Below are 22,291 nucleotides of genomic sequence, written 5' to 3'. Positions count from 1 at the left end.
AGTTTAAAATTTTTAAAAGAATAGTACTCCCCCCCATTTCCTTTTTGCTTTAATAGATGAGTATGTGGAGATAGGAGAGTAGTTTACACATTCTCATCTTAGAGGAAGTTGAGTATATTCCCATGTAGGCTTTATCTGTAAGAATTAAAAAATTATTTCATCTATCTATATTTAATTTTAAAAACTACACAGAGGAGAGCACTGGATAAACACTGGATATGCGAAAATAATGCTTTCTCATTTTCGGGGGATAATTTTTAATCATTCAGAAGCAATGGGACCAAATCTTCAAAGTTCTTCAAGATGTTAATTTATATTCAGTCTATCAGGATACTAAAAGTACTTACATAATTGTATTGTTTAGTATCATTTCTTTAGAGACTTGGTTTAAAATAGAGGTGAATTTTAAATAAAGGTAGGTGACAACTCTCTAAATAAGATATATAACAAGTATGAAAGTTATTTCATAAATCAAATAAGAATAATGTACATATACACATAAGTAAATCGACTCCCAAAGTATCACCTGTTATAAAACCAGTTCAGTGCATGAACATACCTGTTGTTTCATAATCTTTATCTGCTCTTTTTGCTGTCGCTTCTCCTCAGCAGCCATTATTGCTATGATGAAAAGCCAAAACACAGGTATCGTCAGAAAAGGAACAAAGAAGAGAAGCCTCCTGTGAACTCCCCAGTACTCACTCTTCAAGTTTATGTTTTCGTTTAACTCACTCACCTTGTTGTTTTTTAGCTTCTTTGGCAATGCGAGCCTGTTCCTGCTTTTGGAGTTTTCTCAAAAGCCTTATTTGTGCAGCTTGTCGGGCTTTTTCTGAAACACAAAATTTGAAGGAATACTTTTAACAATTTTACTTAACTGTTAACCTAAAAACAGTTAACTATGTGAATGGCATCATGATAAAGGACATACTTTTTAAGAAAATTGTTTAAAGTTAGATACCAGGTAGAAAAATGGTGTGGCAGAAAGTACCATGCTTACTTCCTTTAGAAAGTGCCCAAGTTTTTCATCACATACAGCCCCATACCCAGAAGCACACAAAAAGGATGCTTCTCTTAATCCTCATCATAGAAGCTAATTTAAGTACGTTTTTTTTCACATTTCACATAATCCCTGTTTAGGAGGAAAGTAGCTGCTAATATGTAAAAAGAATGATTTAGCTTCAGTCTTAAAAATAACAATAAAGCAAAAGAACTCAAAATAGAATACAAAGCCCCCCCCACCAAACATAGTATTTCACTCAGCTATAAAAATGGTAAAGTTTCTGAATCCAGTGATAATTTCATTTATGAAACAGAGGGACTTAAATCTACATAAAAATAATACAGAATATCAACAAGGTTTAAGGACGATCTAGTTCTCATTATTTTTAAGGACAAATGTATAAAACTGGGAGAGATCTACATAATTAGTGGCCCCAATTCTTCATTGTTCCCCCCTTTATCCATGTTACTTGCAAATGTGACTTTGCAGGTCCTTTCATCAAGAAGTGAAATTTACTGTCTTGTCCCTTGATACTAACTTCACACATGTGATCTTTGGCTAACAGGATGTTAGCAGCTGTGACTGCAAGTGTAAGTTTGAGAGTGTACTCTGTACTAGTCCAAGTGTAGTTCCACTCTGCTGTCTTGACCTTTATTATCAGGACATGTTAAGGCTACGCTGCCAGAGGCTGGAACACAGGAAGTGAGCTGACTCCACACACGTGAACAAAGCCAGGTAAGATCAGTAGAGCTGCCTACCTTACCTCCAGTGGACTCTATCAGCCTAACCAATTACCACGTGGCATTGTTCACCATTGAGGTTTTGCGGGTGCTTGTTTCCTAGCATTACTGTGGCAATAGGTGACTGATACAGAAAGCTTGTAATGTCATGCTTTCTTCTGCTGGCAAACTTGGTCAGAATACTTCTAACTATAAAAGTGGTCTATCATAATATCACTTACAGAATCACTCTAAAGTACTTAACATTAGATATTGCTTTAAATTTTGTAACAGATGAAGAGTTTTAAGAAACCTATATATTATATTCTCACTAGTAATGAATATACTTGACTAAAACCCGAATCACTTGAACTCTACTAATAATTTCCACCATTTATTGAACTGCCATATTAAATTTACATGATCTTGTTTAATCTTCATAACAACCTTATAGGATATGCAACATTACACCCAGGTTACAAATGAAATAACTAAGGCTCACAGAGGTTAAATTGCAGAGCCAAGATATAAACCCACATCTTTCTGACTCCAGGTCTATATATGCTACTAGTCCTAAAAATCTTTAAGAAAATTTAAATGCCTTGAGATTTTAAAAAGGACTTAACCATATGTTCTGTGACAGCTGAGAAACTCTGTAATGTATATGGTGTGTATTTGTGTGTGAATATATCAGCAATTTCAAACTCTACACAGGTGCACAGTTAACTTTTATTTTTAAACCCTTGGAACAGAAAAACACTAAGAAGTTCAACTCGCTATCTTTTCACTTTAGCAAGGAAGACATAATTTTCATAAGACATTAAAAATTCATATAGCTTAAAATTTTTTATTATGAGGAGTTAGAGAAGATGGGAAAAATAGGTTAAAAAATCACGCACACTATGGAGGAAGTACGAGAAGTTAAGAGGCACTGAAACTTCACCCAGGCTCTGAGGAATAAGCTACTACCAACATCTCATTTATTTGGTTTATGATTGTTGAATATTATCTGTTATGACTAACTTTTGAAATGTGAACTTGACAAATATCTTTTATGGTTTAGGAGATTACTTTCTTAAATATCAAAAAGAAAAGTTTATTTTTGAAATAAAGTGTTGAAATATGTCTAAACCAGCATGTATCTAACAATTGGCAGCCCTTTCCTTCTGCAGTGGCCTATCTTAAAACAATGAAGCATTGTACACCAATGGCATTCCAGATTCTATGATCAATAAAATTGACTGGTATATTATTAGATATATTAGAGCATTTCAGATATTAACAGTATTGGTCAATTAACAAGCTAGTTTGTTTATACAGTTTGAAAGTCTTTTTTATATTCAAACTGTCAGATTCTTATCTATATTCTCTGAGAAGATACAGAGCTCTCATTTCACATTCAAAATCCACATTTATTTTATTGTTCTAGACCTTCCTTCAAATTAAGTCGTTTTATAAGCCTAGATGAGTCCAACTAGGATAATAAAATATGACAGAAACTTCTAGAATCTGCACTGACAACACCCCAAAGTGTTAATGTAGAAGTCTTTTAGAATAAAAGGGGTGATAAGGTGACTCATTTCTACTTTCTTTCCTTCCCAAGAAAGAACATGCATATTATACCAAACATACTTGTAAATATTAATAACATTACTTACATTGACTTTTTAATATTTATATACATGTTGAGAAAAAACATGTACATAGGTCAAAGGTAACAATTTACAAAATGCAATATAATACAAGGGAGAGCTACATCATAGAATACAAACCAATCTGAAATCTAAAAGGGGAGAAAGCACTGGGCAAAAGTTCAGTAATTACCTTCTATTTTGTTAAAATAAAATTTAGTTAATTTTGCAAATATGAAGTTGCCATTTTGAATACTAAGTATGAATGGTACTTGTGATAGACATGCAAAACAGGTGTGAAAATCCCTTGCTTTGCTTATCAGTTAATTTCAAGCTTTTCTATTTTATGTAAAAAATGCACACTTCCCACTATTATACATTCTTCAGAAAAGTCAGTGGTTTATTGACAATACTAATTTTAAAAATTCATCATGTATGTATATATCTTCATATATTAACATTTTTTAAACCTTCTCTAGTAACTATTTAGGAGAGATTAAAGTCTTAATAGTAACCCAATGAAATAACACAAAAAGTACTAAATTAACATACTAAAGGAGAGAAAAACTTACAGGACATTAAGTTACAGGCCAGGCAGTTAACTTATATGCCACTGGTGGAAGTATGAATTGGAACAACCTCTTTGGAGACAATATTTGCCTGCTTTCTACCAAAATTGAAAATGCACATACCCTTGGAGTAGAGATTCTATCTCTAAAATTTTATACTGTGGATAGCCATACCTGTCAAAGCATGAAGATATGTGTAATGTTTTTATTGCAGCATTGTTTGCGACAGCAAAGGTGAGGAAGCAGCTGAAACACTCACCAAAGGAGACTGAGTAAGGGAAGTGTGGTAGAGCCATACCTTGCCTCACCGACTATTCAGCCACTGGAAGTGTAAGGTTGATTTTTAAGTGCTGTATAGAAAGATGCTCAAGAAAAATTAAGTGGAAAAAAACAAAGCTGAATGGTATATACACCAGTCAGTTCATTTATTTTAGAAATCAAAAAGAACATATACATATATGAACATCACATATGCATGTGTACACATAAGTATGCGTTTGAATGTGTGTCAGTGACTGTATGTACACACTTCTGGATAGACTACCAAAAATCTGTTAATTATGATCCAACTTGTGAGTGTCTTTTATTTTGAAGTCAGTGAGAGTCAATGTCTTATTTTAAAGCATTATATTCTATGAGCTTTTATCATGCATACTTGTTTTATAATGAAAACAGAGCTATAGAGAAGTCAGTATTATAATGGTGTATACAATAAATAGAAGTCAGTCAAGCTTTCCCTCCCAAAAATAAAACTATGAGTAGTAAAATCCTGTAAGTCTTTTAAGTCAGTTTTTATTAGTAAACCTTTATTGATATTATGTTTATGATACAAGCATGTATTGATATACATTTATATATATATGCTTATGAATATAAGACATGAACACATTGATATATATTGAGACAGCCTTAAGAGGCTTCACAGTTGTAACTACTTAATTCAAACTTCATAGCAGAACTATTTTATTTTAGTCAGCATTCTGTGTGTGAGACATAGCATGGGAACTTCAAGTTGATAATTCATGATAATTTTGAATCATGAACACATTTGAGGTTACTTTGAGCATGTACTTGATAAATGATACTCTCTAGTGATCTTAAGATACTTTTTGATCTAAGTTTATTAGTTGGGCATTTTGAAAATAAATGTTATATGTCCAGGCTACAGAAGAACCCAAACTAAACTTACCACTAATTGAAGTTCTCTGACTGAAAATTTACTCCACAGATCCACATATTTTGGAGTTACTCCCTTGTAAAACCACAAGGAATTGGGAGCTGTTCAAATGAGTTTCCAGCCTGAAAAGTTCATCACCTACCTTTGTAATTCTAAACACACAGGGTATGATGTGTTTACGAGTATGACTCTTGAAAGGCGCTTATTAAATCAAAGAACCCCAGTTATCAGTGGGACTCCTTATTTCTCATTTTATTTGAACACAATTACCTACCTTTTAGAAACTGAGAGTAGTTATCAATCATTCCTATGTCAAATACATGTAGAAATAATGAACACATTTTAGTACAGTTCTTACAGTGATGGATGCATGTTCCCTACCTTGAGCTTGCAGTTGTCTTAGCAATTTGGCATCTGTGTTACCTACAGATTCAGCACTGCCCACATCAGGAGGCCGACCGCTGCACTGGCTCACGCTGGTACCCTCTCCTGGTCGCTCTCCCTCTGGATCCGGTGGTCTTCCTCCATGAGCGTCCATTGCCCTCACACGGGGAATTGCATCCTCTTCTTTCAAAGGACACCACTGCATACCCTTTTAATGAACATTTTATAGAAATAAAATATTATGAACAAAATAAACACAAGTGATCAATATGTCAGAAAATTCTAGGTAAACCTGCACATATTAATTTTTATAAAGCTGTTGTAACCTTTAGAAATTTTAGTTTCTAATTCAAGTTACATTTATAATTGTTCATGGCTTTTGGTATATATTTGGTATTCTTACTTTAATGATTTCAACTTTAAATACACTGACAGATATATACCTGTACCTATAAACATATAAAGACATATATCTTAATCACCATTTCTGAACCATAATGACGGTCAAGTTGGCAGGTATTTGGAAAGATCAGTTGAGTGATGACACCTCTGTGGATTGCTCTCAGGAGCATCAGGTCAACCAAACATGAAGCTATCCAAATAACAAACAGAAGATTCTCTTTACAGAAAAAACACAGCTCATAAAATCAAGAAGGAAAGTAAGAGTCAGACTATTAGCATTTTGCAATATCTGATGAATTACTGGACCTAAGCATTACATTTGAATGGTTGCCAATCACCAAAAAAGGGAGACAACTGGACCGACAGCCTCTTGATGGAGGTTCACTTCATCACCTATAAACTAATCCTCCCCCTCCCAAAAAAAACAAACCTGGAAATGATTAAGCCTCTAGATTAAATCACTATAACTTAACAACGGGGAAAATTCATTGGCTGTGTATATTAACCTACACGGCAAAATCCAGTCTGAAGGAAATCCCACAAATTACCTAGTTTATTCAACAAATAAATTTCAAGAAGTGAAAACACTGTGGGAAGATTAAAGGGCCCTTAAGGGATGTATCAAACATGCCTAATGTTTGGATCTTACCTAGATTTTCATTCAAATAGACAAACTGTCCAGGAAATTCTGACAGTTAAGAATTTAAACAATGAAAATTTTAACAATGTCTGATATTTGATGATATCAAGAAATTATCATTTTAAATTATGATAATGGTATTCTTGGTATTCTGATACTTTTGTAGGAAACAACAATTCTTATCTTTTAGATACACTTACAGATGAAGTACGTCATCTAAGATTTGCTTCATCAAATTATGGAAGAGAAGGAGTAGATGGGAATATATGTAAAACAATATTGTTCATATGATAAATTCTAAAGCTGATGATAGGTACATGATGTACATTATTTTGTCTACTTTTGTGATATTTCAGATTTCCCACTTTAAGTCTCCTCATGGCAACACATACACCAGCATAAGGCTAGTGTATTACAGGAATAAGCCTGCTTAGTGCATAGGTAATGATCAAGAGCTGGTTGTCCTACGTAAGGCAATCAAATCAAATACACTGTTACATGACCTTATTTAGAGTCCAAAGTAGTATGTCCAGACATAGGAAAAGCATCCTTTCAAAATAACCTTTCTAAAACAATTTTAGATTACCTTATACTTCTTTTTTGACAGAGAATTCCTTTGCTGTGAAGGTAAAGAAAAATTTTTAAATGTTTCTTATTCCTTCAAAGAATATCAAAGCAGGATTCAACCTCAACCACTCTGGGCACTTCTGCAGCCAGAGCCAGCAGTCCTGACTGCCCTTTATGCTGTGGTGCCAGGCTCAGAATCATGGCCTATTATGACCTCACACGGTGGGTGCCATGGACACAAGCACTGCTCTTGCCCCCATCATGGATGACAGTTACACCCCACAGTCCAAGCACCGTGCTTTGTCAGAGGCATTTTGAATGCACTGCTTACTTTAATCTTCATAATCATTTTACCTAGGAAGGTGGGTTTTACTGTCCCTATATTACCATTGAGGGAATCACAGGCCCAGTGAGGTTAAATCATTTCCTGAGGTACACTGGCAATAAGGAACAGAAATGTGTGATTTGAACCCAGGACTGTCTCTCTCTAAAACCTGGGGTCTTAGCCACTACATGTACTTCACTGCTATTACAAAGACATTTTCATACTTGACACTGATCACAATATTCAGGCATGAAAGCACAGTCAAGATGACGCTATGGCAGGGTTACGGAAACAACCAAAGCATATACTCCGTGTCTACATGTCAAAAAATTATCTATACTAAATGTTTTCAGTAATTCCCATTTTAAATATTAATTCTGAGGACAGAATTTTTGCTGAGATTTCAAATGAAGCCAGTAGGATCAGCAGTTGTACTAACTGCATTTTTACACCATAAAACTCTAAGAAGGAAGCCAGCAGAACAGCTTTATGTTCACCAGCATGGAGAGCTTTTGATTGAATTTCAAGGGTTCAATCAATTAATCTTTTTTTAAAATCCAGTTATAGTATTTAATAGTTATATTTTACTCAGTTAGGAAAATATACCTGTGTTCAAAAAGGAACAGGTTATGTTGATGTCCAAAATTCACCTGACAAATGACATCATTTACATTTTGCTTTTGGCATCTATAAATAAAACTTTCTAAGGGCGTTTCATGTATTGGGCCATCTTCTAACTCCAGGATTTCATAAAATGAGAACTGATTGTTAAGTAAATCTCAAGGTTGTATTAAAAGTTTAATTCACTGAACACTCAAAACAATTGTGGGTGACGAAAAGAAGTATTTTTCTCAGTAAACTTTTCCTTAGAAAAAGCAAATACAATTTATATCATTTGATTCCTATGCTTTTTCATCATTCAGAAATCATGCATAAAAAGGAGTTTATTCTTTTTTTAATTTCTAAGACTAAGATAGTAAATGGTTCCTGAAAATAATCTTTAAGATTTAAAAGAAACAGGATAAAGGGAAAAAGATGACTAAGAAGATAGAGATGGTGACAGAGCAAGCCTTTTATAACATTATAATTCTCCATTCTACAGTTACTAATTTAAATCTTTCAGTAACACATTCACTTCTATAAATACTATGGTGAGAGAAAAGAAAAAAAAAGCTTTATGGAAACAGACACCAGCATAAGGCTAGTGTATTACAGGAACAAGCCTGCTTAGTGCATAGGTAATAATCAAGAGCTGGTTGTCCTCTCTAAGGCAATCAAATCAAATACACTGTTACATGACCTTATTTAGAGTCCAAAGTAGTATGTCCAGACATAGGAAAAGCATCCTTTCAAAATAACCTTTCTAAAACAATTTTACATTACCTTATACTTCTTTTTTGACAGATAATTCCTTTGCTGTGAAGGTTAAGAAAAATTTTTAAATGTTTCTTATTCCTTCAAAGAATATCAAAGCAGGATTCAACCTCAACCACTCTGGGCACTTCTGCAGCCAGAGCCAGCAGTCCTGACTGCCCTTTATGCTGTGGTGCCAGGCTCAGAATCATGGCCTATTATGACCTCACACAGTGGGTGCCATGGACACAAGCACTGCTCTTGCCCCCATCATGGATGACAGTTACACCCCACAGTCCAAGCACCGTGCTTTGTCAGAGGCATTTTGAATGCACTGCTTACTTTAATCTTCATAATCATTTTACCTAGGAAGGTGGGTTTTACTGTCCCTATATTACCATTGAGGGAATCACAGGCCCAGTGAGGTTAAATCATTTCCTGAGGTACACTGGCAATAAGGAACAGAAATGTGTGATTTGAACCCAGGACTGTCTCTCTCTAAAACCTGGGGTCTTAGCCACTACATGTACTTCACTGCTATTACAAAGACATTTTTATACTTGACACTGATCACAATATTCAGGCATGAAAGCACAGTCAAGATGACGCTATGGCAGGGTTACGGAAACAACCAATGCATATACTCCGTGTCTACATGTCAAAAAATTATCTATACTAAATGTTTTCAGTAATTCCCATTTTAAATATTAATTCTGAGGACAGAATTTTTGCTGAGATTTCAAATTAAGTCAGTAGGATCAGCAGTTGTACTAACTGCATTTTTACACCATAAAATTCTAAGAAGGAAGCCAGCAGAACAGCTTTATATTCACCAGCATGGGGAGCTTTTGATTGAATTTCAAGGGTTCAATCAATTAATCTTTTTTTTAAATCCAGTTATAATATTTAATAGTTATATTTTACTCAGTTAGGAAAATATACCTGTGTCCAAAAAGGAACAGATTATGTGGATGCCCAAAATTCACCTGACAAATGACATCAATTACATTTTGCTTTTGGCATTTATAAATAAAACTTTCTAACGGTGTTTCATGTAACCGGCTATCCTCTGACTCCAGGATTTCTTAAAATGAGAACTGGATTGTTAGGAAAATCTCAAGTTTGTATTAAAAGTTTAATTCACTGAACACTCAAAACAATTGTGGGTGACGAAAAAAAGAAGTATTTTTCTCAGTAAACTTTTCCTTAGAAAAAGCAAATACAATTTATATCATTTGATTCCTATGCTTTTTCATCATTCAGAAATTATACATGAAAAGGAATTTATTCTTTTTTTAATTTCTAAGACTAAGATAATAAATGGTTCCTGAAAATAATCTTTCTTAAGATTTAAAAGAAACAGGATAAAGAGAAAAAAGATGACTATGAAGATAGAGATGGGGACAGATCAAGCCTTTTATACCATTATAGTTCTTCTACAGTTACTAATTTAAATCATTAGCAGTAACACATTCATTTCTATAAATACTATGGTGAGAGAGAAGAAAAAAAAAAGGTTTATGTTTTTCAGACTGAATGAAATAATCATAGTAAATGAGTAAAATTCACTCTACACTGTAACACATACCAGTATACTATTAGGCTGTAGTGCGTCATCATAAAGACAGTTTCCGCTACTTAAGACACTTGAGTCACCTACTCTATACAGGCACATTCTCTACAGCGTTTAAGTTGGAGAGCGTCCTCTCCTCAAAGGACAAGCATCTCTAACTGGGACCTCAGACTCAGGTCACTCTGACTCAGGCGATCCCAGAACCTCACCTTGAGTATGTGATGAGTCTGAAAAAGGATGCAGAGGTCGGGACAGAAAGTTGTCTCAAATGTCCACTTAACAAAATAAAGATGGTCTGAATTAGGGCCTGAGAATTAGAGCTAGAAAAGCAGGTAAATAATGAGGCTCTTTTCTTGGAGAGGACTGCCTGCATGTGAGGGAGAGAAGCCCGACTGGAGACCAGGCAGGTCTCAAGTGGCCTCTCAGTAACATGGAAAAGGGAAAGAGTAGTAAAGTTTTCTTCCTGAACGAAGTTAAGATAGAACATGGAGAAATACTTGAGGAAAATGGCAAATAAATTTATTGCTTTCAAGTATTCCAAGATTAAAAAAATTACCTCAAATGAATTGATTTTAGAATGTTTCCATTATTCAGAATTTTTTTAAGATTATGAAATTTTATTTAAATATGACTTTCTATTTCAACACTCCTATTACTCTTCATAAATGATACTCCCAAGTATAGCTGAACGTCTCATGAGCACCTGGTCTGTGTTCACTGTGCCTTCTGGACACTGAGCTGTCTAAGTAACTGGACTTCCTGTCTCACTGACAGCCGGAGTCCCCTGTCCACCGGCCCGTGTTCAGGTCTTAGTAGGACGTGTGCTCAAGTCTCACTTGTGCTTTTATATCATCGCTGTCTTTATGTTCCTTTTGTTGCTCCCATTTTTGTTTGAGTTTATATACTTCAGGATGGTTTAATGGGGGGGAAAGCAGTAAATAAGTAAATGAGGAAATCCAATCCACCAAAAGTCAGCTTTCACTGAATGATTTGCCAACTTACTGAGATTTTTTTTTTGCTGTTGTTTTGTTCTTTAACTTTTAGTATCACCAAACCTTTCCTTCAAGTATTTCCTCACAGATCTGCAGTTCTAGGCAACTGTCAATTTCTCACATTAATATTTGGGATGCCTAGTACTTCCTGACTGATCAATGTTTTATAAATGAATGAATGAACTTACATTTTTCAGAATTGGGAACTGTACCTATTCTAGGCCTTGCCTGAAATACCTGTGGTGAATGTTTTAAACCTGGATTAAGGTATCTGGTCTGACGGTTTTAGGTCTGTTAGTCATTCAGTGAACTGATCATTTACCAAATTATTTCTGGCTAAACAATTTTCAGTAAATTTAACTATACCTCAAATAAAACAAAGTTACCTTCTATGTTTAAAAAAAACCACCTTTCTATTTGTAAGTGTACTTCCAGAATCCTTTATTTCCTGGTAATTAGTTTAAAAAAAGACTTTTGGAATATCATACCTAAAAGAGAATTGATCTTAAAGGTCTGCTAATAAATCTATATATATTCTTCACATTGCAGATGAGGGAATTAAGGCCTAGAAAAGTAGTCTTCAGAGGGGATTCTGAGAAGACGGTAGAGCAGAAAATCCCTGGGATCACCTCTTGTCATGTATACACCTAGGAAACTACATGCAATATGACCCACTCTGGAAATAACCTAAAGACAAAACAGAACTTCCATAGCTTATGACGAGAAGAGGCCACACTGAGAAGGATAAAAGGGCAGAGCTGTGGTCAGCCCCATCTCCTGTCCTGCCCCACTCTCCATGAATGAGAGGGAGCAGGCATGGGGGGTGAGGGGATGAAGCCTACACCAGGGCCGCCCCGGGAAGACGAGCCATCTGGCTTTGAGGATCAGTGCACTTAACTCTGGGACAGCCAGAGGACTCACGGAGGCCTGGCCTCTGTTCCTGGAGGGTGGGTGTGCTGATGACCCATCTGAGACCCAGCAGTTTGCAAAGCACCTAAATTATATGTGATCTATTGATTAACACTGGGATGTGTGTCAGAGGGATGGGATATCCTGGAGATGTATCCAGGGGAAGAGGGGCTGTGGGGTGCCATTTTTCTTGCCGTCCCTCAGCCTAGCTGGCCAGACACTTACAGGAGTCTGTTCTGACACTCTCTGTGGGACTCAGCAAAGGCCGTCCTAAGAGGGAAGTATACTGCAACACAGGCCTACCTCAGAAAAGAGGGACAATCCCATATAAACAGTCTAAACTCACAGTGAAACTAGAAAAAGTAGAAAAAATGAGGGCCAAAGTCAGCAGAAGGAGGGACATAAGATTAGAGCACAAATACATAAAATCGAGGATAAAACAATAGAAAGAATCAATGGAAGTGGGAGCTGTTTCTTAGAGAAAATAAACAAAATAGATAAGTCCCTAGCCAGACTTAACAAGAAAAAAAGGAGTCTACACAAGTAGGCAGAATCAGAAATGATAAAGGAAGAATCACTATGGGCACCACAGAAATACAAAGAATGATGATAGAATACTATGAAAAATTACATGCTAACAAAATGGAAAACCTAGAAAAAATGGACAACTTTCTAGAAAAATACAACCTTCCAAGAGTGACTCAAGAAAAACAGAAAATCTGAACAGACCAATTACCAGCAATGAAACTGAACTGGTAATCAAAAAACTACCTAAAGAACAAAACCCCCAGATCAGATGCCTAAACTGCTGAATTTAATGAAACATTTAGAGAAGACCTAACACCCATCCTCCTTAGTTTTCCAAAAAATAGAAGAGGAGGGAACACTTCCAAACTCATTCTATGATACCAGCATCACTCTAATACCAAAACCAGGGAAAGGCATCACAAAAAAAGAAAATCAAACACCAATATCCCTGATGAACATAGATGCAAAAATACTCAACAAAATATTAGCAAACCGAATTCAAAAATATTATCAAAACGATCATCTACCATGACCAAGTAGCATTTATTCCAGGGATTCAAGGAGGGTACAATATGAGAAAATCCATCAACAAAAAGGAGGACAAAAACCACATGATCATCTCCATGGACATTGAAAAAGCATTCGACAAAATTCAACATCCATTCATGATATCAACTCTCAACAAAATGGGTATAGAGGGCAAGTACCTCAACATAATAAAGGCCATATATTACAAACCCACGGCCAATATCATACTTAACAGCGAGAAGCTGAAAGCCTTTCCTTTTAAGATTGGGAACAAGACAAGAATTCCCACTCTTCTCACTTTTATTCAACATAGTTATGGAGGTCCTTGCCACAGCAATTAGACAACACAAAGAAATAAAGGGCATCCAGATAGGTAAGGAAGAAGTTAAACTGTTTGCAGATGACATGATATTGTACATAAAAAGCCCTAAATAATCCACTTCAAAACTGCTGGATCTAATATCTGAATTCAGCAAAGTTGCAGGAGACAAAACCAATACACAGAAATCTCTTGCATTCCTATACACTAACGATAAATGAGCAGAAATAGAAATCAGGAAAATAATTCCATTCACATATACATCAAAAAGAATAAAATACCTACGAATAAACCTAACCAAGAAGTAAAAGACACATACTCTGAAAACTACAAGACACTCATGAGAGAAATTAAAGAAGATACCAATAAATGGAAACACATCCTGTGCTCATGGATAGGAAGAACTAATACTGTCAAAACGGCCATCTTGCCTAAAGCAATCTACAGATTCAATGCAATCCCTATCAAAATACCAACAGCATTCTTCAATGAACCACAGCAAATAGTTTTAAAATTTGTATGGAACCATAGAGAACCCAAATAGCCAAAGCAATCCTGAGAACGAAGAATAAAGTGGAGGGTTGGGGGGATCATGCTCCCCGACGTCAAACTCTACTACAAAGCCACAGTAATTAAGACAATTTGGTACTGGCACAAGAACAGACCCATAGACCAATGGAAGAGACTAGAGAACCCAGATATTAACCCAAGCATATATGGTCAATTAATATAAAATTAAGGAGCCATGGATACACAATGTGGAAATGACAGCCTCTTCAACAACTGGTGTTGGCAAAACTGGACAGCTACCTGCAAGAGAATGAATCTGGATTGTTGTCTAATCCCATACACAAAAGCAAACTCAAAATGGATCAAAGACCTGAATGTAAGTCATGAAACCATAAAACTCTTATGAAGAAAACAGGCAAAAATCTCTTGAATATAAACATGAGCAATTTTTTCCTGAACTCATCTTCTCAGGCAAGGGAAACAAAATGAAAAATGAACAAATGGGACTACATCATGTTAAAAAGCTTCTGTACAGCAAAGGATACCATCAGCAGAACTAAAATGCATCCTACAGTATGGGAGAATATATTTGCAAATGACATATCCGACACAGGGTTAACATCCAAAATACATGACTCACACACCTCAACACCCAAAAAGCAAATAATCCTTTTAAAAAATAGGCAGAAGACATGAACAGACACTTCTCCAAAGAAGAAATTCAGATGGCAATCAGGCACATGAAAAGATGCTCCACAGTGCTAATCATCAGGGAAATACAAATTAAAACCACAATAAAGTATTCACCTCATACCAGTTACAATGGCCAACATCAAAAGATTAGGAACAACAAATGCTGGCAAGGATGGGGAGAAAGAGGAACAGTCCTACACTGCTGGTGGGAATGTAAATTAGTTCAACCATTGTGGACAGTAGTATTGGAGGTTCCTCAAAACACTCAAAATAGAGATACCATGTAACCTGGGAATTCCACTCCTAGGAATTTACACAAAGAAAACAAATTCTCAGATTCAAAAAGACATATGCAACTCCCCCCTGTGTTTATTGCAGCACTATTTACAATAGCCAAGAAATGGAAGCAACCTAAGTGTCCATCAGTAGATGAATGAAGAGGTGGTACATATACACAATAGAATACTATTCAACTATAAGAAAGAAGCAAATCCCACCATTTGCAACAACACGGATGGAGCTAGAGGGTATTATGTTAAGTGACATAAGCCAGGTGGAGAAAGACAGTACCAAATGATTTCACTCATCTGTGCAGTGTTAACAACCAAGCAAAAATTGAAGGAACATAACAGCAGCAGACTCACAGAACCCAAGACTGGACTAATGATTACCAAAGGGAAAGGGACTGGCGAGAGTTGGTGGGAAGGTAGGGAGAAGGGGAATAATGGGCATTACGATTAGCACCCATAACATAGTCGGGGAAACGAGGAAGGCAGTATAGCACAGAGAAGAGAAGTAGTGACTCTACAGCATCTTAGTACACTGATGGACAGTGACTGTAATGTGGTATGTGGTATGGACGTGATAATGGGGGGAATCTAGTAAGCACAATGTTGCTCATGTGATTGTATATTAATGATACCAAAATAAAATAAATATTTGATGAAAGAATAAATGAATAAAAAAAAAGACAGAGAACACTTGCTGTACAAGAGATTCCAGTAATTGGAGAGCTTCACTGGAGAATTCTACCAAACTCTTAAAGAATTAATGTCAATCCTTCTCAAAATCTTCCAAAAAACTGAAGAGTACAGAACACTTCCAAGCTCACTCTATGAGGCCACCACTACCCTGATATCAATCCAGATTAGGATGCAATGAAAAAACACGACTGCAGACCAATATTCTTATTGAAAATAGATGCAAAATTCTTACTATGCTGATGCACAGTGCCTGTAAAGGGGTATGTGTTGTGGACTTCATAATAAGGGGGAATGTAGTAACCACACTGTTGCTCATGTGAAACATTCTTAAGACTATATATTGATGATACCTTAATAAAAAAAAAAATAATAAAATAGATGAGCATTTTCTAAAAATATTAGCAAACCAAATTCAAGGTCACATTAAAGGATTTCCCACATGACCAGCTGACACTTATCCCAAGGAGGCAAGGATGGTTCAATATGCAAATCATGAGATTAGCAGAAGTAAATGAAAAAAATCACATCATCTCAGTAGAGTCAGAATAAGCATACTACAAAATACAATATACTTTTACCACCAAAACCTGCAAAAAACAGCAGAGAAGGAACAACCTCAGCATGATAATGTCCATATACAACAAACCTATAGTTAACATTATACTCGGCAGTGAAACATTGAAAGCTTCCCCTCTAAGGCCAAGAAGACAAGGACTCTTGGGCCTGCACATAATGATGTTAGAGAACTTCGGACTCTAACCCAACTGAGGTCACGAAAATGACAAAGTCTAAGGACCAGAATGCAGACATATTTTTCTCATAGTTGATGCACTTTCTGATATTTAAATCTTGTGTGCGGGTAAGAATTATCAACAATTTTGATTTCCTAATGTGGGTCATGTAGTATTTCTGTGGTAAATTGTGCCTCTAATTGGAAAAATACAGTGGACAATTTTCTATGATGGTGCAAATGTAGTGGTGCAGTGACCACTGGAAAATCTGAATGAAGGAATATCAGGGATATTGCAGGTTTTCTGCAAGTCTGAAGTTATCTGAAAACACTCTTCTAAATGACTGTGTTCATACTATGCATTAAGCCAATCTGACCACAAAATGTTACAGATGAAGACCTTGATTTACCCCAGATGAACCAAGGTGTAAAGCTAAAGCTAATCAACCTTGTAAGAAACTGAACATTTAGAAGGCAGTACATGAGTATTGTATTGTTACTGTACCTTCAGTGTGATGGATAATTTGTGGAGCCTGGGGAAACTAAACCCCTTTTTCTATCATGATGCCTTTCCTCACCTGGCTACTATGAAAACTCTCTAACCCTTGCCACAGGGCACAGGACAGGGCCACAGGCATTCCGTCTTACCACCGCTCCTCCCATTAAGGCCCATGGTGCCCCCAAACTACTGCATCCAGTCCTCTCCATGAGGCTGATGGAGAACGGAAGCTGGGGTCTCAGCTGTCATTTTGCTTCTTGCGTGGTGCTGCTCTGAGTCTGTCCCTGCAGATATGACCCAGCAACATGAAGAGGGGACTGGAGAGAGAGAATTACCACTCCGGCTCTGTTGGGGTGGGATGCTCATAGGACAAATTACCGGGTAAGCGGCAGGAAGGAGCAACGTGACCTTGCGGGGAATTCATGGTGCAGAGGTATGTGGGCTATGTGATGAAGAGACCATCCCCTGTGCTGCCGTAGGGGACTACATGTTATTGGTGAACTTTGACACAGGTTAACATGACTCACAAGTTAATATATGGAATATCAAAGAATATACACTAAGCTGAATCCAAATCTTGATACAAAATCATTATTAAATTGTATACAAATTAGCACTGTGGAATGATATTTTGAGTACTGGAAATAAATTTTAGGTGTCTCCTGACAATTTTAAGACTCTCCTGAAAACTGACAATTTAATCAAGCAGCATGATTATTAGTTCACTCGTTTTTAAAAAAACAATGAGAGGATACAAATTTGGAAGTAGTTGTATGAATGTAAAACTTTAATAAGGCACACGGATATACTTTATGAATTTGAAAATTAAAAACAGTAAATTGAAAATATTTCTGGCTTTAGTACAAATATGTATACTTGAAATTTTACACTGTGAGATATAATACATACACTCTTTAAATATTTAAGAGAATTTTAATTATTCCAGTGTCATAGAAAATTAACCATTAAGAGAATTAATAGAAGCTTTGGTAAAAAGCATCTGAATTCCATGGTCAGAAACTGTCCACAATTCCAGCAGACAATCCCCTGAATGTACACATACTTCCCCTGTGTGTGAATCTGTGTCAGGCTTCCTCCATGAAAACAATTCAGAAGAAGTAAAACCTACAGCATGCTATAGGTTTAACAGACATGGACACCCTTGTAAAATAAAGATTCTATACAATAGTTATGAGAAACTAAAACAAAACCCCTGTTAATAGTCCAGAAAATTTTAGATTCCTTAAGTAATTAAGAAAACTTCCTCAGGATTTGTAACACATAAAATACACACCACAGTGCTAAACTCAGAAGCACGCTGGCACAGATAGACTCTCAAATTTAATGCAATTGATCATGATGAGATGATCATCTGAATCATAAGCAAATGGTTAAAAAACAGCTCTAGTGAAAAACCAGGACAATATGTAATTCCTCATGCTTATTAGAATGCCTGTCGTCTAGCTAACCAAGAAAGAACATTAGGTAGAAAGTATATTAGAGGAATGTAAAGCTAAAGCAAGGTTTATGTACATTTTTTTCTGAAGCTCAAAATAGACTAAAAAAGTAAAGGAATGAGCATGCTAAAAAGAAACTTGAATTTTCAATTATTACAAGAAGGAAGCACCTAAAAAAGGAAGGAAATTAGAAACATCTCACTGTTATCTCAGAAACCAAGACACACAAAAGTAAAGTACCTTCAGATTTCTACTTGGAACCTGAGAAAATGTTTTCCATAAATGCATGTCATTTAGAAAAAGGAGCCAATGTTTTGGCTCTTAAGCGTTACGGTGATTTCAGTCCTAAAGATGTTTTGTGACTGCGCAGGCATTCCCTGTCTAATAAAGGCCCTCAGACATCTCACTGATACAGAAGACTGGGTCCATCAATTATGACCCACAGTATGGGAATCAGAATGTGTACGTTCAGATTAAAGAAAATGGGAGTTTGCAAACCAAGATAAAGCAAACTAAAATGGCCCAGGACTCTGATTTCCCCCTCAAGGCCACAGACAGACTCTTGACTCATGTATCCTTGACTTGTTTTACAGGAATTTAGGCCCCACCAGACGAGCCACCTCCTGACAATGAGCATGTGGACTCTACCCTCAGTGGAGCCAGAAGGCTGACAGCTAACACTCCTCAAACAGTCCCCTGTCACCTCACCACGGACCCGTCAGAACAATGCCACAAGCTCATCACACATCCTGCAACCCTTTCCCATAACCTTTATAAGCCCTTGCTTATAAGCCAATAGTGAGTACAGGGATTTAAGCTTTAGCTATCCGTTCTCCTTGCTTGGGGAACACCCACCTTCTTTCCCAATGTTAAAAAAAACAACATCCCAAAGTCAGGGTTTGGTCTCACTGCTCAGGTCAGTGTTTGGCTTTGCTGTATGCTGACTGAGTGGAAACAGGTTTGTTTCATTTGGTAACAACTTCACCTTAGATGGTTTTAAGCAGCATCCAGTAGGTGGCATGGAGAGAAAAGACATCATCGTATTTTGTTCTAAACCTGATTCATGAAATTTGATCACTCTATCCATGTATCAAAATAGATAGATGTTCCCTTGGTTAATTTATGCATGTTTTTAACAAATGCATTCACACAGAGGTCTGGCAAAGAACATATTAGAGGATGAAGATAATTTTTAAAAATTATGTTCAACAATAATTCAGGAGAAATCATCAAGCACAATGATAATCCCATTTGAAAATGACAAGCTACAAGGGATATTAACATACTGATAAGTTAGCTTTTCGAAAGCTAGGGACATTAAAGCATACTAAATTCTGGTTTGGCATCAATAAAATAGAACTCAAAATAATGTTCTGAATTTTAATGTACTTAAACTTCCACTTTTCAGTGGATCTCAATTACTTTAATGTCGGAAAAGTAATACAGGTGAGTGAAGGGACTTACTAGGGTGTGACTTTTTTCTCTTTGCCTCAGGTTGCAGGGAAGACTGGCTAGTCCCATTTCTTGAAATGAATTTTATGACTGTATATGATGCTGAAGTGGCATTTCTCTACAGAAACAATCCTGAATCAAAATTATACAGAATAATATAAAGTTAATCCTTAGAAACACTCAGTGAATGAGGAACATTCCACATTAATTACTACAGGGTCAGATCCTTAAAGATGATTCACACAAGGGCACAAAGCTCTAAGAGCTGGCTCATTCCTCACTTGATCTGCTTCCATAAAGCATTTTAAATTCACAAAGTATTATTCTTTCTGGGCACACACTATGCCCCAGACCCTGGAGCTTTTATATAATCTAATTCTGGTCTTTCATAACAGTTTTATTGTATAGATAACACCAGCCCTATTTACCTTTCTAAGAAATTTTATGCAACACACGTAAAAAAAAAAATGCTACAATGCTATATGAGAATTCAATAAAGAAAGCATTTAGGAATCTGACAGAAAATGGCAGGTTCTGTACTCACTCCTTACAGAAACATCCAGAAGAAATCATGGCAAAGCCCCATCTGCAGGTGTCAGGACCCCACGCAGGACGCATTTTCCTCCTGGTGGACTGCGCTCCAAGTCATCCCAAAGTTGCAGCCCAGCCTCCTGGGTCCTGCAGATACAAAAGCTCAAGTCTTCACTCTAGCAAACGTACCAGAGTGCACAGGAGGAGCTCACGTGCTCAATGCGTGCCAGAAAAGGCAGGTTCAGCATCCCATAGCTCAAACATAGCCACTACTGATGGTTGGGCCCCTTCTTAGGAGTCCTGGTAAAGGGCTCAAATCCAATATATGATTATTCAGTGAAAATACATGGTTAAGTTCAAACAGAAATGGAGCCTGATGTTCTGTGCCCAGATGGGATTTTACACATATACCATAAACTTAAGATCAAAGTGAGCATAAAAATTTCTGATTTTCAGTCAACCATTAACATATGATTGGAGTATGTAAGAAACACTATCATTTATATCCACCAAAACTAAAAAATGCAAAAATACAAATGCTCAAATATAAATGCAACAAAATACTTGGAGATCTCTGGGGAAAAACATGTGAAACATTTTTGACAGCAATGAAAGAAAAAACAACTGACATATACTGTCCATGATCAAAATTCCATTACTAAGATGTCCATTTTCCTCAAATTGACTTAAAGACCCCAAGTAATCCCAACAATAACCTTACCACACTACATTGTAGGAATTGACAACTCATTTGAATACCTGTTCATCTATACAATGATAAAGAAAAAGTTGAACTCAAACATTAAAATCTCAAGCTTAATTGCACAGCTACAATAATTAAAGGAACATATTTAATATGAATATACACAGGGACTCTCTTGTCCCCTCCTGGTGTGAGCCAGGAGCTCTGTCCTTTCACTTTATCTCTAAATAAAAGCCTGTACCTTTCTCTCCTACCTTGAGTGTTTATGAAGCTCATTCTTTGGCTTCGTGAACAGAACCCTGGCATCAGAATGGCCCCAAACAACAAGTCTCCCAACCACAAAAGCACTGCCACCTTCTCTGCCCTGATAGAAACCACTGAAGAAACAGAACTTGACAGCCCTTGACTGAGACTTCATGGTAACTGTCCAAAGCAGCAATTTCATCCTAATGGGTCCAGAAGATGACTGAGAAATTAGATTCTGTCTTGCTATTAAAAAATCATCAAACTAACTACCAAACTTCTAGAAAAAAAATAACAGAACACGTCTTTTTAGTTGCCCTGTTTGTTATCTGTGCTCCAACAACAAGGATCCTCCTGGCTGCAAGTGGATAACAGACTTGCCAAGCATGTAACTCCAATTTCAGGAGGCAAGCAACTTACATATTAGATAGTTATAAAACTGCACTAGTTAAGTGAACAAATTGTATTTCCGTTCTACAGAATTATCCTGATCTGTAAACCTGTCTTCATTAGCCTGAATATTTTCAAACACCTAAAACTCAACTAGTTCTAATCACCTGCTTTACCAGTCAAAACCAAATGTGTGCTTGACACCCTCCATTTAAAAAACCCAGCTGTCTTGATGTTGATGTCTAGAACAAACACTACCAGAGGTTTCCCCAGGTCATTCACCCTTCTATTGGGCAGGTGTGTTTAGATGAAACTTCTGATTTAAATGTCAAGCCACACTCTAAATTACACTTCTTTTCTCCTGATGAATAAAATAAAAATAAAATAAATGAATACACACAAATATGAAATAGAACAGAGTTCACAAATGGACCCAACAAATTAGAGAAACTTGAACCTCGCCAAAGAAATGAACTTCCACACA

At 36.4% G+C, this 22,291-nt stretch overlaps 1 protein-coding gene across 1 annotated transcript in view; it reads right to left on the bottom strand.

The window, feature by feature from the left end:
• The window catches only part of LOC140846866 (bromodomain adjacent to zinc finger domain protein 2B-like), a 102,122-nt gene that overhangs the window by 56,614 nt on the left and 23,217 nt on the right, over positions 1-22,291 (bottom strand). The window contains exons 2-6 of the mRNA XM_073225006.1: positions 20,485-20,618; positions 19,953-20,072; positions 5,478-5,688; positions 737-829; positions 560-621 (exon numbers count right to left, since the gene is read on the bottom strand). Of these exons, the coding sequence (XP_073081107.1) occupies positions 560-621; positions 737-829; positions 5,478-5,688; positions 19,953-20,009 (423 nt within the window). The 5' untranslated portion in view covers positions 20,010-20,072; positions 20,485-20,618. The remainder of the gene's footprint in view (positions 1-559; positions 622-736; positions 830-5,477; positions 5,689-19,952; positions 20,073-20,484; positions 20,619-22,291) is intronic.

Source organism: Manis javanica, chromosome 16, assembly GCF_040802235.1.
Source record: "Manis javanica isolate MJ-LG chromosome 16, MJ_LKY, whole genome shotgun sequence".
NCBI classification, from domain to species: Eukaryota; Metazoa; Chordata; class Mammalia; order Pholidota; family Manidae; genus Manis; species Manis javanica.
This window is presented reverse-complemented; position numbering and strand designations above follow the sequence as displayed.